This window comes from Perca flavescens, chromosome 8 (genome assembly GCF_004354835.1).
Source record: "Perca flavescens isolate YP-PL-M2 chromosome 8, PFLA_1.0, whole genome shotgun sequence".
NCBI lineage: Eukaryota > Metazoa > Chordata > Actinopteri > Perciformes > Percidae > Perca > Perca flavescens.
Genome location: NC_041338.1, coordinates 7,467,245 through 7,483,093, shown reverse-complemented (window position 1 = coordinate 7,483,093; position 15,849 = coordinate 7,467,245). Strand labels below are relative to the sequence as shown.

The 15,849-nt window shown below is 42.2% G+C and overlaps 1 protein-coding gene across 1 annotated transcript in view; it reads right to left on the bottom strand.

The window, feature by feature from the left end:
* The window catches only part of necab2 (N-terminal EF-hand calcium binding protein 2), a 174,418-nt gene that overhangs the window by 105,800 nt on the left and 52,769 nt on the right, over positions 1–15,849 (bottom strand). Inside the window, exons 3-5 of the mRNA XM_028586498.1 lie at positions 9,249–9,357; positions 4,255–4,280; positions 3,919–4,016 (exon numbers count right to left, since the gene is read on the bottom strand). Coding sequence (XP_028442299.1) covers positions 3,919–4,016; positions 4,255–4,280; positions 9,249–9,357 — 233 coding nt within the window. The remainder of the gene's footprint in view (positions 1–3,918; positions 4,017–4,254; positions 4,281–9,248; positions 9,358–15,849) is intronic.

Genomic DNA, 15,849 nt, shown 5'->3' with positions numbered 1-15,849 from the left:
GTTGAGAAAGCTAATAAATGCAACAAACTTCAACACAATTTTAGGTTTTTTTGGCCTGTGTTTTTGGTCCAACTTCAGTTAACTTACTGTCAGTTGGAGTGACTACCATGTCAGATCTTTAACTTTCACTTCTGCTGATTCAAGCTTCAAATACTCAAACTCAAGACCACAAGCCTAGCCTTATGTCTTTGAATTGTATAAAAGAAAAAGAATATTGTACAAAAATACAATGCATGCAGAGAAGAATAAGCTTACAAGGTAAAACATATCTCTAAACAACTTGATCAGATGAGTTAAGTGAGCAACACACCTGTTATTTTGGTAAGGATGAAGCAGGAAAACACACCTTTTTCACAACAGACGTTTTGGCCTGCCATAGCAGGAAAAGCACAGGTGTAAAGTTCCAAATACCAACTTGCAATCGTTATTTATGGCAAAGAGTAAACATTTTTCCACTGTTGTTTGTTTGACAGTTTAGAATTTAGGTGCAAAACCAATCTGGCACCTCAAAACAGGGGCATATTGGGTTGGTTTCAAATTTGTTACAACTTTGCAGTGTTAATGAGTCAATAAAATGAGCATGCAATGAACAGCACAGGTAACAGACACAAAGCAGATCATAATGTTTACCCATCTCAATCCTAGCATCTTAAGATAATTATGTTTTTGAAATAACTCTGTTGTTGTTCTGTGGGTATTGGCAGGATAATTACAATTAATAGCTGGGCTGATCTGATGTGAGGTCAGAGGTGATTTGAGTTTATTAATCATCACTAATTACTTTATGATCAGCTCATTTGCTGACTCTCAAGAGCCCCTAAAGACGGGCAGCTAATCCACTAATTGATACCTTGGCAGTCAAAAAATAATGAATACTGCACGAAGTGAATGGAAATATCACATTTGCATGAATTATTAGTGTGGTGGTTGTCCCTCTGGGAGCACGAAGGGAAGGGTGTTGAGCGACAGTGACACAGGCAGAGACTCAGACATCACAATCTCTCTGGTTATCCGCGTGGATTACAGCTGTGGGTATAAAACTTTTTTCCAGAGCATGCCACGATCATCTGTGTGTCTGAGGGTTGAGGCATAATACAGAGGGTAAAAGGGTAACTACCGCTTTTTTTCCCCTGTTTTTGTGTCTAAGTGACTGATGGTAACAACAATCTTTGACATTGGTCCAGTATTAAGCAAGATCGCTGCAGTCGGCAGTGGCGAAACAAGCTACAATTTAAGTTAATAGCCAGCTTGTATTTACCTTCACATAAGTGCTTGTTTTGCCACTGACAGGCTCAGATTAATATTCTAAGTGTCTGACAACATTATGGAAAGGATTTCTAAGCAGGTCGACCTTTCTGTTAAAGAGTAAGATCCTTTTTTTAACATAAACATCCGCAAAATTGCATTTGCTAAACCCACCAAACTCCATGTAAATAAACAGTAATTTTAGCATCTTAAAATACACTTTTATTCAAAGTCAACAGAAACAAAATAAAACTATGAAAAGCCGTTTTGGGTCTTCTTTCCACTTTTACAACCATCACAACTCTGGTTTTGGTTGAAATAACCACATAGTTTACCAATTTACATGTAAATATATGTTGGTTCTAGACACGCTAAAAGTATTGCTCTTTTAAATGGAGTCTGGTGGGTTTAGTGTTAGTGACTTCAGAGCTGTTTCTGGTTAAACAGAAAGGTCTCAAATAGGTTTTTAAAGGTCTATCTCTGAAGAGATCATTTCCATAATGTTGTCAGACACTTAGAATATTAATCTGAGCCTGTCAGTGGCAAAACGAGCACTTTTGTGAAGGTAAATACAAGCTGGACAATTGCCCTATTATTGTTTCGCCGCTGCCGCGATCTTGCTTAACACTGGACCAATGTCAAAGATTGTTGTTCCCATCAGTCAATTAGACACAAAAAACATAGGAAAATAGGGTTGAAAAAAGGCATATACATTCAGACGATGTATATTCTTAAATAACGGCCTAGAAGATTATGCAGGTATGCATTGGCTACAGTAATATGTTTTACTCCAGGAGCAGTCTGTAATTGTATTAATCTTGTCTAATATTGCAAGGATTTGGCAGGGTTTTTGCACCATAGCAGAGCCAATACTGGCATTTCAGCTGAATGATCCAGAGACCCATTTTATTCTTGCTGCAAACCATCCTTGGGTCCCAGCCAAGTGTTTTAAAGAAGTGCACATGCACACACACACACACACACACACACACACACACACACACACACTGAAGCAGAACATGAACATGGATATGGTTGTGTAGCTGTGAACAGCTTCTATATATAGCACTTGGGAAAAACTAGGATAACACATAAGTGTTTTCCAGCTGACTGCCAGACAGTCAGCTCTTGTCCTTTCTCCGTATCCATCATTGCAGCCCACCTGGACCACACACACACACACACACACACACACACACACACACACACACACACACACACCCTCCAGCACCACAAGCACATACACACATCATTACACCTAATCTATGAGAATAGACTGTGCGTTGCGCTGTATGTTTGGAGGGTCAAATGTGGACACACTGCTTGCACATCTGTATAACTGATGCAGAAGACACACATACACATCAGTGTGGACAGGTTGTGAAGACACTGGGGTTAAATAGAGCCAAACATAAATATGTCTGTTCACCTTCTGATGGTAGTAAAAAAGAAGAAGAAAGGTTTCAGCTGAATTCAGGTTCAACATTCGGTTATTGCAACATCATACCGCTCGCCAGTGAAGTAAGATTAAGTCGGGTTACAAGCCAATTATTTGATTACATATTAACTAACTTAACAGAATAGCTTCGGGACAACGGTCCCATTGATCAGTTAACCCTGTATGTGAAGTAAACACAAGCAAAATCATTGCTATGCCTGTGGAGGTGGGCGTGGTCTTCAATCAGCTGCAGTGGAGAGAGGTGTGGGGATAGAGCAGGAGAGCAGTGCCAGGTGAGTTGATTGTCTCAGCTGTCCGTTGTTGTGCTAATTAAAGTTCTCCCTTTATACGCTGCCACACACCACAGAGAAAGGACTGGACTGTTGGAGATGGATGGATTTTGTTAAAACATTGAGCAACGGGCCATGCGCCAGCCAGTATCTGGGCCGTCGGAGTCGGGTAGTTTGTAGTTGTAAAGTTGTGTTAGGTGTGAGCTGTCAGAGAAAATAAATACTGTTGGCCTGGATATTGTCTTCCTGCTGTGTTCTGTGCTTAGGGTAACCCACGGTGACAGTGAATCGTGCTACAATGACCCCTTTCACGTTGTTTTCACGTTGTCATCTCATTTGAAAAATATGGATTATAACCGCTTTAACCCTTGTGTTGTCCTTCCGTCAACCTTGAAAAAAACACTTGTTAATTCGACAGTTTGTTTTTGCTTTTTCCAACGTTTTAAATTGTTAAATTTTTCTTCTACACATTTTCAGCACTTATTTCTACGTCCAATATTTTCTGATATAAAACAAAAATTTAAAATGGGTCAATTTGACCCGAAGTTTAAGGTCCTGTGCTATGGTAACGTACACTGTACTAAAAGAACACTATGATAAGGGATAGTAGGCCACGACTAGCATTTTATGTTCTGTAAATGTCTCATACACAAAATTAGACATTTGCGGTCGCTAATGTTAGCAAACTTCGTGCGACTGACACTCTCAATCAGATTTCCGTTGTACTACCCAAAGGTCAGTCAGTTAAGTCTTCAGAAAATATATCGACTGAACTTTGGAGGCAGTGGGAGTGAAAGAGTAAAAGAGAAGCTGTCACTAGCAATCATTTCCACTATCTTTCTCTTTCACACACACACGCACACACACTCAGCCGCCACACTCGTTGACAATTCTATACGCACACACACGCACACGCATACGCACACGCACACACCTTACCCTTACCTTTTTGGTGAAGTCCATGGCTTTGAGGATGGAAAGGTTGAGTGTTTCCAGCGAGGCCAGAACTCCCTCATAGTCGCCCATGTGCTTGGCAAAGTAGTCTGTACACACACATACAGGCAAATTGGCACAGGATTTACCCAACTTTTGGAGTCCTAAAAGTATTTGCACGGGTTAGCTGAAAATGGCTGAATTTATATCATATATTTAAAAAAAATAATAATTGCATTTCAACTGAGAAGTACTTTTTAATAATGGATAAGAGAGAGAATGACAGCAGAGGCAGGGAAGAGAAGTATATGTGTGTGTGTGTGTGTGTGTGTGTGTGTGTCCACTTACCACAGAGTTCCTTAGTGTCAACATTACTATCACAGCATAGCAGAGGAGCAGCAGAGGGAGAGAAAGGGAGAGAAGGAAGGAAAGTAAGAAGAAAGGAAGGAAGAAAGGAAGGAAAAGGATGGAGAAGAGCAGGGTCAGAAACAGAGGAAAGGCTTTTTTGCATGCAGTCTTAATAACTCACACACACACACACACACACACACACACACACACACAGTTGGAGTTGGCAGGCAGGGAGCGATCTAACAACTCTCTGACAGGAGTCTGAAACAATCTGCTGCCATCATTCATGCTCAGTTCACTGTGAGGGGACTCATTTGGCAGCGTATTCTTCACTGGCGTAAAGAAGACTTTCCCTGGTTGACTTACCAGGAGAGGGAGAGGTGTGGACGGAGAGACAGAAAAAGAAAAAGTGAGAGAATGAAGTAAGGAAGAGGAACCAGCTAAAAGAGGGATTTGAGATGTAACTGATGATGGGAGAACTGGGGGCAGGCAGACAGTGTATCTGTCCATCTTTATTATAAATAATTAGGCGTGTCAAAATTAACGTGATAGTCTAATAACGAGTTAAAGCAAATTCCTCCACTCCGCCACTCTTTTTTTTTTTTTTTCTTCTCGTTCTGTGATTTGGGCCTCGGGGAGTTCACGTATTTTGGATAATCAGGAAGCGATGCTGGTTAAAGTGTGCCGTTCCGGCACCTTCCATTAATTAGTAAATTAATCTAATCTAATCTAATTCATTTAAAATAACGCCAAATATCCATTTGCCTTATATTCACTGTCAGCAGCGCACCACCGTGATTCCATGCAAGGCAAATGTCTGTGGTGAGTTCACATGTCTGTAGTAAAAGCAGGACAGTCGCATACTATCAGGTAAAGTCAGCTGAACAAAATGCTTGTCAGGAACTTGTCATATGGACTGATTAATTTGGCATGCAGTTTACACACCAGCCATCAACTTAACTCCTGGTTGTTTTGGAAGAAGGAAATAACTATAGTAACAGGTGAACTAGCTTTAAAAGTGAGTGAGTGCTGTGGCTAGAGGCTTTAAAGTAGTAAAAACTATTTTTGATTAAATTGATTTAAGTGTTAAATGTGTACATTTAGAACAGCTAAAAGAATTTGTGAATAATTTGTAAAATAAATACAGTAACTAAGGTTCACTTCTTCATTACTATTTGAATATTTGGATCAGAAAAAGATCAAGCTTTTCACTGAATGCTCCTTGTTGGACAGTGTGATCTGATAATATCCCTTTTAAATTGTATTAGGCAGCAGTTTTACTTAAATGCACTGGTTCTGCCAGAATAAGTCCTGATCCAGCACTGTGACAGATGGGCTTTTTAAAATATCCACTAAAGTCTAGTTTTACCCAACATTAAATGTCATTTCCTGTTTACTAATGACATTTGTAGTGTTGTAACTGTTCCAATATTTAGATGGCTAAAATAAAAGAGGCAGATTTTTATTATCTAAATAGTAGCTCCAGATGCAGCATTTTCACAATGGAAGTAAACCAGTAATTATGTTGCTGAAAGGGATAAAGGCGCCTAATGGGTTACTAATAAGATTTATCATCCTCAAAGTTTCATTAGTCCTTGGGATTCTAACTTGGGAATTTAAGAAATGTCATATGAAATTGTTTTATGTATTATTGTTGCTTTGTGCAAATTAAAGGGGCACTTCACAGATTTTTACACATTAGGTTTACTCGTCATGAGGAGTTCTACTCAGTACTGTGCCTGAACACATCCTGTGTAGTCACAGACAGAGCACTGCCAACTTGCTGCTTTTTGCACTTCTGGCTAGATGCTAAACTGCATTTCGTTGTCTCAGTACCTGCGATCTGTAACAGGATAATAACGTGTAAAGTGCAATCCAGTGTTGTAGTCAAGACCACCTAAACTGAGTCATTACCAAGACCAGAGGGGATAGAGACCAGACCAAACAACTGAAACATCTAGTATATACACATTTAGCTAATATGTATAGCTAATATTCGCTAAGAGATTTTTCTGAGAATTTTGGTACAGAGGCAGATTGATAATGTTGGCTAGCTAGCTTCGCTAGCGTCACTTACACTTAGCTTACACTTAGCTTACCTTTCTTTATGCTACCCAACTTAGTGCAGATAAAGAATGTGAGGTGGTCCCAGCTGTGTAGCTTAGCGTTACATTGCAGTATTTACACACTGCTGTGTGTTTTCTTTGAGATGATGTTTTGCAAATAAACTCTTTAAAAAAATATAAAAAAAAGACGATTTGACTGACATCTCAGACCTTCTTCTCCTGTCACCTACATTTACTTTGGGAGTGTGTGTTAAGGGGGCGGGGAATGAGGGTTAACAGTAACACATTCAAACCTACAAGTCAAGTTATTGGTTGCATTTGAAGCAGGAAGTTTTACATCCAATCACAGTGATCTCAAGACCACTTTTTGAAGGTCTCGGTCTCGTCTCGAAATCTACCACATTTTTACTCGGTCTCTCAGATGAAGAGGGCTCTGGATTTTATTTCAAGATTGCTCAAGACCACAACTGCAGAGATATCACTAAATTGCCTGTGTATCGTCTGATTTATGTGCCTCGCTATATCAGTTATCCTGGATTTATAAATTCTGCTTTTGTGAGACAGCCCCCTGGTCTTGGTCTTGTCTCGATACGCTCTGATCTTGGTAATGACTTGGTGTCGGACACTGGCAGATTGATAGAGAAAGATGGAGGAAACAAGAAGAGCCCGGGTAGAAATCTCAGGAAACAGTGTGTTAGGGGGGAGAAAAAAAAAGCTGGTGAGTGACAGAGACACACAGACAAATGACTGGAAGCAGGACAGTGCTCAGTCTCTGCCCGCTCCGTCCCTCCTCTCCATCCATCAACTTCCTGCTTCAACAGGAAACCCTTACGCCGTCATTTCTTCTTTTACTCGGACAAATCAATAACCTTATCTGCTGTCACTTGGTAATGCTGAGGCCAGGCATGTGGCTGCCAAGTCTACTTAGAAGAAAGTCTTCTGCCTGCGTGCACTGCGGTGAATAAGATTTATACAGCGCGACCATCTCCAAGAGGCAAGATGGCTGACGTAAGAGAGATGGCGGCGGTTGAATGCTCCACTTGACGCACTGATTTAAAAAAAGGAGAAAAAAAATCTCCTCTAATGACTGAGCCTGCTGGAGGATTTATTTGTTGAACCTAATTCAATTCTACAACAACTTTAAAAGGTCAGCTTTTGTTCTGCTCCGTTTCATTTTATTTCAATAAATTAACAATGCCAGTCCTTTGATTACTCCCACTGTGTCAGCACACTTCTCCTGATTGCAGTCTGGATGAGCTGATTATAAAGGGCCAATACATTGATTTAATGAGAGCCAATCAAAACGCAGTGTGCTGAGGCGCAGTAGACATACTGTAGAGAGTCCTGGAGATTCAGGGTGCGTTCACACAACAGCAAAAAGGGCATCTGGTGATGATGGGAGTGTCACTTAAACAGCCCATTAGTGTGACGTCCTGTTGTGTTCTTTAGCCCCCCCGATGTAGCACAAGTAGACTTTATATTTTACAATTATTGTTTTCCGTGCGATCATTTATAGACGACATTTCCAACCGCACTTGAACGCAGCTCTCATTTCACGGAGAAAGAGAAAAACTTTCTTGTAGCAGCAATAGAGGCAAGGATGTTTTCCGTTTACAAAAGTACTCACTTCCCCTACTCAAGTAGAAGTACAGATACTTAAAAATACAAATACAACAAAGTACAGGCTTGGAAATTTACTCAAAGTATAAAAGTCAAAGCAGCCTTGCGAATGACAACCATTTTTTATGCAAAGCTACCTGGACCACACAAATGTTACTAGAGTGCAAGCTGAGAAACTTGGTGTGGACATGGAAAAAAACTGGGATCTCCGTTTTCTTCATTTTCAATCATGTCGCCGTCCATACTACTATGTGCTAACGTTTACCGCCATGATTTCGCAATGATTTCCCGCAAATGAATGCCGCCCGATCGGTCGAGTCATCTTGTAGTGGTGTGTCAACTGCTACGTATATTCCCGTCAAATTAGATTGAATTCGGTATTGATGACGCGAAAAATAATAACGGTAACTTCGGTGAAATTATTCCAAACTAAAGTAACAAGCCAATTTTGTAAAATGTAAGGAGTAAAAGTAAAAAGGCAGCACAAAAATAAATAGTAAAGTAAATACCCTGAAAAATCTACTTGAGTACTTCCCATCTCCGCCCGTTTACTGTACGGGACTCTCACACCGCCAGGTCTGATCGCCGGTTACATGATGGGCCACAGCAGCGTGAAGTCGGGTTGCGTTTCTCCAAAAGTTCAATCGGTCTCAACTTTTCGCCTCATGTTTTTTTTTTAGCTACCCCCACAACCCCTCCACCCACCCCGGCAGCCTAAAAGCCCTAACGCCATTCTGAATGAATGGGCAGACCTGCGTTTTGGCACCGTCTGACGGGCAATGCATTTGGTGTGAATGCAGGCTCAGGATGATTAATGCAAAAGCGCATGAGAGAGAGAGAAAGAAAAGGTGAAAGATGAAAAAATAATGACTTTCCTCAGTTGTCACTCTTCTTTTTATAATCTCCTCCCACTGTCTGTTTATCTCCTCTAACCCTTTATCGTTTGTTTTCATTTTGCCATTTTCATTTTGAAAGTGTCACTTTTGTACAAACGGTTCTCCATAAAATGAGCTTTCAGAACTGGATGTGATACATTTTTACACACACACACACACACACACACACACACACACACACACACACACTCTCCTTTTCCATAATTGATAGGGAGATGTGATCAAAAAAGTCACGGTGAAGTGAGCACACAGACACGCAGAAAAGTACTGTGTGCAGATTTATTTCATGCAGCTACATTGCCATCTCGCATGCTGTAGGCACACACACACACACGCACACGCACACGCACACGCACACACACACACACACACACACACACACACACAGTAGTGGTATAGTAGTGCTGACCTGGTGTTATCAGAGTCGATGGTGTGAAACAGCTTCTCCAGCTCTTCCTCGTTCAGCGTGCCATCAGAGAAGAAAGCCTGGAACTCATCCAGAGACAGCTTCCCATCATCTGCAGGAGACACACACACACACACACACACACAAACACACACCTGTAAAATCATTTGTAGTAGGAAACTAGAACGGAGTTCCAACAAAGATCTCCACCTGTTCATGCAAAAAAGTCAATATTAGACAATATTGTAATGGGGAAACTGTCAGTTTAAGTTACCTTTGTCATATCATAATATATTTAGTACTCCACTCATGTTTCTGATGATATCAGCCTCTTTGACATGAATGCGGCATAGCTGCTTTTGGAAAACCCAGTTTAAATGAACCAGTGGATAACCTGCTTTGTGTCTTATCTTTACTGTAACTGCCTGTTCTGTCTCAGTCAAACTTCCTTTTCACACCTCTAACCTTGACTGAATGCAGTCCCAACTGTTACAACACGCGTCAAGCTGAGAGATCATGTGGCCCCAAATCTGGCTTCCTCTTACCTGTTATTCAGAATTTATCCTGAGGTTTTTTATTTTTGATTGCCTGGCACTGATCTGCAATCTCAGACCTTTCAACCCTGTACTGTATGAGTCAGAGTGAAGCCTCAAAAAACTGTTCCTCAGTCTATAGCTGGCTTACTCTGGTTCCTGAGAGGGCATTACAGCCATCCACTGTGGGGCAGCCAGATGATATGATAATATGCTTACAAAGTCTGTTTTACTTAAAATCACTCTTCAAGATACACAATTAGTAGCCTTTTTTTCTATGCAACTTGTTTGTCTGTAGTTGCCTCTGTTTTTTTTCTCTTCTGAATCTCATATTACAGTTAATACCTCTTTGCTCTGCTGTACCATTTTCCCACCCTCACAAACACACACAAATGCTCAGTGTGATCCCAGCCTTCAGTGCTTTCTCAAGCTGCTGTGAAATCAATCCAGCATGTGGCTCGGTCTGCTACAAATCTTTAGTTGTATCCCTGCTGTCTGTCTGTCTGTCTGTCAGTCTGTCTGTCTCTGCACTTTGGTAAGCACACAATGCAGGTTATATTTCAAGGCCTTTTGGGAAGCATTGATAACCATCAAGCTCTTGAAACAATATTGGATTTCTGCTCTTGCTATGTGGACTTGATTACTACAACCCTATGTTGCCACAGTGCAGGGTGCTTCATTCCAGTAATTAGATTTTTTTTTAATTTAAACTGAAAACAGCACTATCTTCCCTAAACCTTATGTTTTGAATATAAAAAGAATCTCTCTCTGGTGTATTGATTTCTGCTTTCCAAAAACTTCTCTGGTCTCGTTTCTGGTTGACAGTTCTCTGTTGCACCTATGACTGCATCACTGTAGTCTATATCCACGACGTTCCACTTCCTGGATTGCTCCGGTGTCTCCAGGAAATGCCGGTGGATGCATGTCTTTTCGCCAATGTCCGTTTCCTTCCGCTTTCTTTGTGTTGGAATTTTAAACTGCGGTGGATTTATGAGGACTACGGTTAACTGCTCCTCAGATCTCTGCAGGGTAAATCCAGACAGCTAGCTAGACTATCTGTCCAAACTGAGTTTTCTGTTGCACGACTAAAACAACTTTTGAACGTACACGTTCCACCACAACAAGATCCTTCCCGAGGCTATTTCGCAGCGGCTCCAATGCGGAGCTTAGCGCCGCCCATGCCGATTGTGACTGGTTTAAAGAAATGCCAATAAACCAGAGTACGATTTTCTCCCATCCTGGAATGCTGTCTGGACTTGCCAGACCCTCCTAAGCAGCGCTGTGGAGGAAGGTCTGGCAAAGCGAGACTAACATCACTGCAACAAAAACAAGTTTCCAACAACTACTTCAAACCATACACCCACATAGATATTTTGTTCCTTTTTGAGTTGAATTTGATTCGGCCCGCATATCAATATGTTTTCAAACTGTTGACGCGACACTCAGAATTGGGCAGATTTGCCGACTTTGAGACTCAGAGATTCCCACAGATGCAGAGAGTTTTCATATTCAGGCTGTGAAACAAGTTGTAAAACATGTAATCGTTTTGCTTGATTTGCTAAACTCGATGACGGATAAGGAACTCTTTGCTGACTTTTGTAGGGCTTTATGTCGACAGAAGTGCATCAAAAGTCAAAAAGAGTGACAAAGAAGCAACAAAATGTTGCAAAAACCAACAATTTAAAAAAAAAAGTGACAAAAACGTCTGAGAAAGCCACAAAAAAAGTCATAAAAAAGCAACAAAAATTACGATGCATGCATGTTAATAAACTCTACATGTCTGGCCCTTGATGTGATTCTCTTTTCCAGTGTGGCCCTTAGTGAAAATGAGTTTGACATCCCTGGTCTAATACGAGTCATGCATGTCATGAGTTAGCGCCCCTAGCGGTGGCAGGAAATATGAGCCACAGGAGCCTTTTCCTAACCTGACCCATCAGATGGTTTGTTACACAGAACCATCTGAGAAGCAGTCATTGGAAATGGTTTGGGAAAGGGCAGGCACTTTCAAAGAAATACCTGGCAGGTGATTGGATGAGACATCTGTCTTTCACGTCCGCCATCACAGTCCCGGCCATCACACCTGAACCACGGCCATAGCTGCCAGTAGCTCCTCACACAAACGCAATATTTAAAGCCTAACAAGGTGGATTTTTGTGTGATATGTGATCCTGCGATTTGCCTTCAATATTGCAAATCAAGCTGCCGTACAAGGTAGGCATTGTTCGACCTCATACCTAAGCGTAATGATTGCGGTTTTCACCTTGTGAAACGGCTGCAGTTTGGTTAGGTTTAGGCAACAAAACTACTTAGTTAAGTTTAGAAAAAGATTGTGGTTTGGGTTTAAATCAGTACTTTTGTGCCGTAACTTGGACTATCATGCGTACGTACGTGGCGTAATTACACATGATGCAGAATGTGACATAGATTTGTCTGTTAAGTTCAAATAACTCGTTGTTTACTTTAAATGTCAATGGGGGGCGAACACCAGTCTCCTGAGTGTGTTTGTTTGACCCGTATACATCCTCTCACACTTCCTGCTTTGCTGCCGTCCGAATTACTACAGCCACTAGAGGGCGTCGCCTAACAATAAACATAAATAGGGGTCATACATTTTCGCATATATTCACAGCTAAGGCTAAGGCTAAAAATTCCCTGGGGGAGAATCCCCAAACCCCCCTGCATAATATGTGTCCCACCCAATGTTGAAATATTCTGCGCTCTTGTATCGATGACTGTTACTTGCCCTTTAGTCCCGCATTGCCAGACCTTCCTCCACAGCGCTGCGGAGGAGGGTCTGGCTAGTCCACACAGCATTCCGGGATGAGAGAGAAACATGCTCTGGTTTCTTGGCATTTCTCTAAACCAATCACAATCGTCATGGGCGGCGCTAAGCCTAAACCGCTGCAAAATAGCCTCTGGAAGGAACTTGTTTTGGTGGAACGTGTGCACGTTCAAAAGTAGTTTTAGTTGTGCAACAGAAACCTCAGATTGGACAGATAGTCTAGCTAGCTGTCTGGATTTACCTTGCATAGATCTGAGGAGCAGTTAAACATAGTCCTCACAAATCCACCGGAGTTTAAAATTCCAACACAAAGAAAGCGGAAGGTAACAGACGGACATACGGCGGCATTTCTGTGGAAGGTCGTGGATATAGACTACTTTCCCTTTGATGCTCCACTATGCAAATTTATTTCCAGACCAGCCATAATTATCTACTCTGACCTCATACCGATCCCCCTGTTACATTCAAAACTTTTCTCATCTGAGCCCTTATGTCCCCACCACTTTTCAACACATGTGATGCCCTTATGTGACCTAATTAATCGTTAGTAACAGGTTTTTATTCTGCATCTAGATCCAATCAATAATGCAGAGCACTTCTTTCTTTCTTTTACCAATCAAACAACCAACCAAGCAAGCGACCGATGCAGTGAGAGCTTAGAGTGGTGGTGCTGCATTAGGGAGTGGCTATTCATGGCTTTGACTCCATCCTGTTATCTGCTCGCTAGTATGCCTGACTGTCTGTCTCACCACATGATGCAGTGCTAGATATCAAATATTAATCCCCTTGCCCTGGCTCAAAGTGTGTTTGTCCTTGAATGTGGCTGACTGGATGCAGCAGGTTGAGCTATGGGAAACACTGCAGAGCACTGGGAAACCACCCAGGGACAGGAGGACTACAGCCGTACAAAGGGTTGGATTCAAATCTATTCCCTCTGCTGTTTCTCTGTTACAGGATTAGGCGAGTTTATGAATTACTACCAAGAATGTATTACATTTTTATTGCACCTTTCTTCTGCCGCTATTTTCTTGCCTCTATTTCTTTCTTTTTGTTTGGCCTCCTCCGCTCAGCGCAGCAGGAGTGTGTCTGACACACATCCAGCCGGGAGACAGCAAGCTGCACTCTCTGGCTCGGCTCCAGGTTTGACCACTCACACACAAAAGGCTTCAGATGCTTTTCGAAACAGACTAACAACCTGTCAACAAAAACGTCCAGGAACTCCACAACCATAGCCAGCCAAACTCTTTTCGCCCTCCTCTATACCTCACTTCATACCCGGCAATCTCCCTATTAGTCTTCCCATATCTTTTATCCTTCCTTTCTTCTTGTTAAAGAAACACAAAGTCAAAACTAACTCTTCCATGTTGTGCCATGTTGATTTCTGTGGCACCCAATGATGCCGGTTAAGAAACAACGCTTGGCATAACCTTTCCTCGACAGACGGCGTGTTTGTTTGAGGCGGACTTCTGAAATGCCACTTCTTGTGTTCACAGCACCAGTCCCACTCTCCCTGTCTGCCAAGTCTTGACTGTTTATTGGGACTCTAAGGCCATGACTATTTCTAACCTGCCCTTCTCTGGCGCAGCAGTGAAGCAGCACTGAAAGCAGAGGCTCTGGTGTTTAATTCAGCAGTGACCCAATTTACTGCATGCAGCCAGCTAGCCCGGTTAGACGCTCTTAGGAATTCTACAGTAACGCACCAGAAACGCAGCAACACGCGCGCGCACACGCACACGCACACACACACACAAGCAAAGCAGATAACTAGCTAACCCCATTTTCTAAAGCATGAAATACTCCCAAATTACACTACAGCTTCTATAATCCCTGACCTATACTATACCACTGTCAAATACTCAAATATGTTAATTTTATTGTCACGTGATGACCTCTCACACATGTGTAATGTAAGGTGCTGCTTGCTTGTTCTCCAGTTGGTAATTCACCAAATAGGACAGCCAGGCATCACGGTCAGCTACTAAACAGCATCTATAGAACATTTCAGCTGCTTCACATTATCTAAGTCCTTGTCCTCCAGCCACCAACTCACCCTGCAACTCCTTTAAGAAAACCCCATTATAAATAAAGTACAACAACCCTGACAACCACTCTCGTCACTAACGTCACAAACTGGCAACAGAGGAAGTGATGCAACAGCCAAGAGCATCCTGTCTCTGCCAAATGAAACACTGTAGATGTGCCCTATTTTCTGAAATTACCATGATTATACTGTTCAAAATGGCCCACGGAAGGGAAATTATTCTGATGCAAAGGAAATGACCCAAACTCAAAAACGTCCTCTAAAAACAGCAGGGAGGAGATGAGCACAGCACTATTTTAACACTGTATCTGACTCCAGCTAGTTTTCACTATCCAGCTTGGGGTGAGAGTAGGTGATGTTACAGTGCAGTGTATTCTTATCAACGGGTCCCTATCATATCGTACGGAAACCTATGACTATGGTCGAAACACCGGTCCCCTTAAGTAGCACTTCCGCGGCACGAACAGCGCTCCCCTTGGTGACAGTCCTGTGTTTTGGGACGCATCCACCACCCTGACCTCCTCCCTATGCAGATTTTCACACTCTTACCCCTCAAGCCAATGCTTGATATTCCACCAGCCGTGCCCCGGCGTGAAGCAGCTCTATGCTCCGCTAAAGATACGCGGCAGGTCTATTTTCACGCGAGCCGCGGGCCGTTCAGACAGCCGGGCACGAAGTGAAACAGCGAGCGCATCCAGTCAGTTTACCAAAAGCCAACCCCCAATATAGTATATGTCTGCTCTACAACACCACGGACAACAAGAGATTCATCTTGGAGGTGGAAAAACATAATAGACATCACAAGTCCCTTTTATAAGGACAACGCCAGAAAAGATAAGACATCTATCTATAAATTGCAGGAACGTCTGTCTGTCTGTCTGTCTGTCTGTCTGTCTGTGTTATGCGCATATCTCTCGAACCGTTAGTCCGATGGATTTCAATCTTGACAGGTGTCTTGCTACGGGCACGAGTAAGTACGGTGCCAAGTTTGACGTTGTTTGGATTAGAAATGCAAAAGATATCGTTACATATATAGGTAAAAGAAGCACAGATGACGTTTCAGAATCCAACACAACCAGCTACAGACAAGTGGCAGCGAGACGTATCTGTATATGTGTGTCCGTGTTTGGGGGCATGTTTGGGGGGAAGGTAACCTGCACATCGCACGCAGACGCCACATGCAGAACGCTTTACAACAGCTATTGTATTAAATTGCTGTGAGCTGGCAGAACATAACGTAATCTCGGA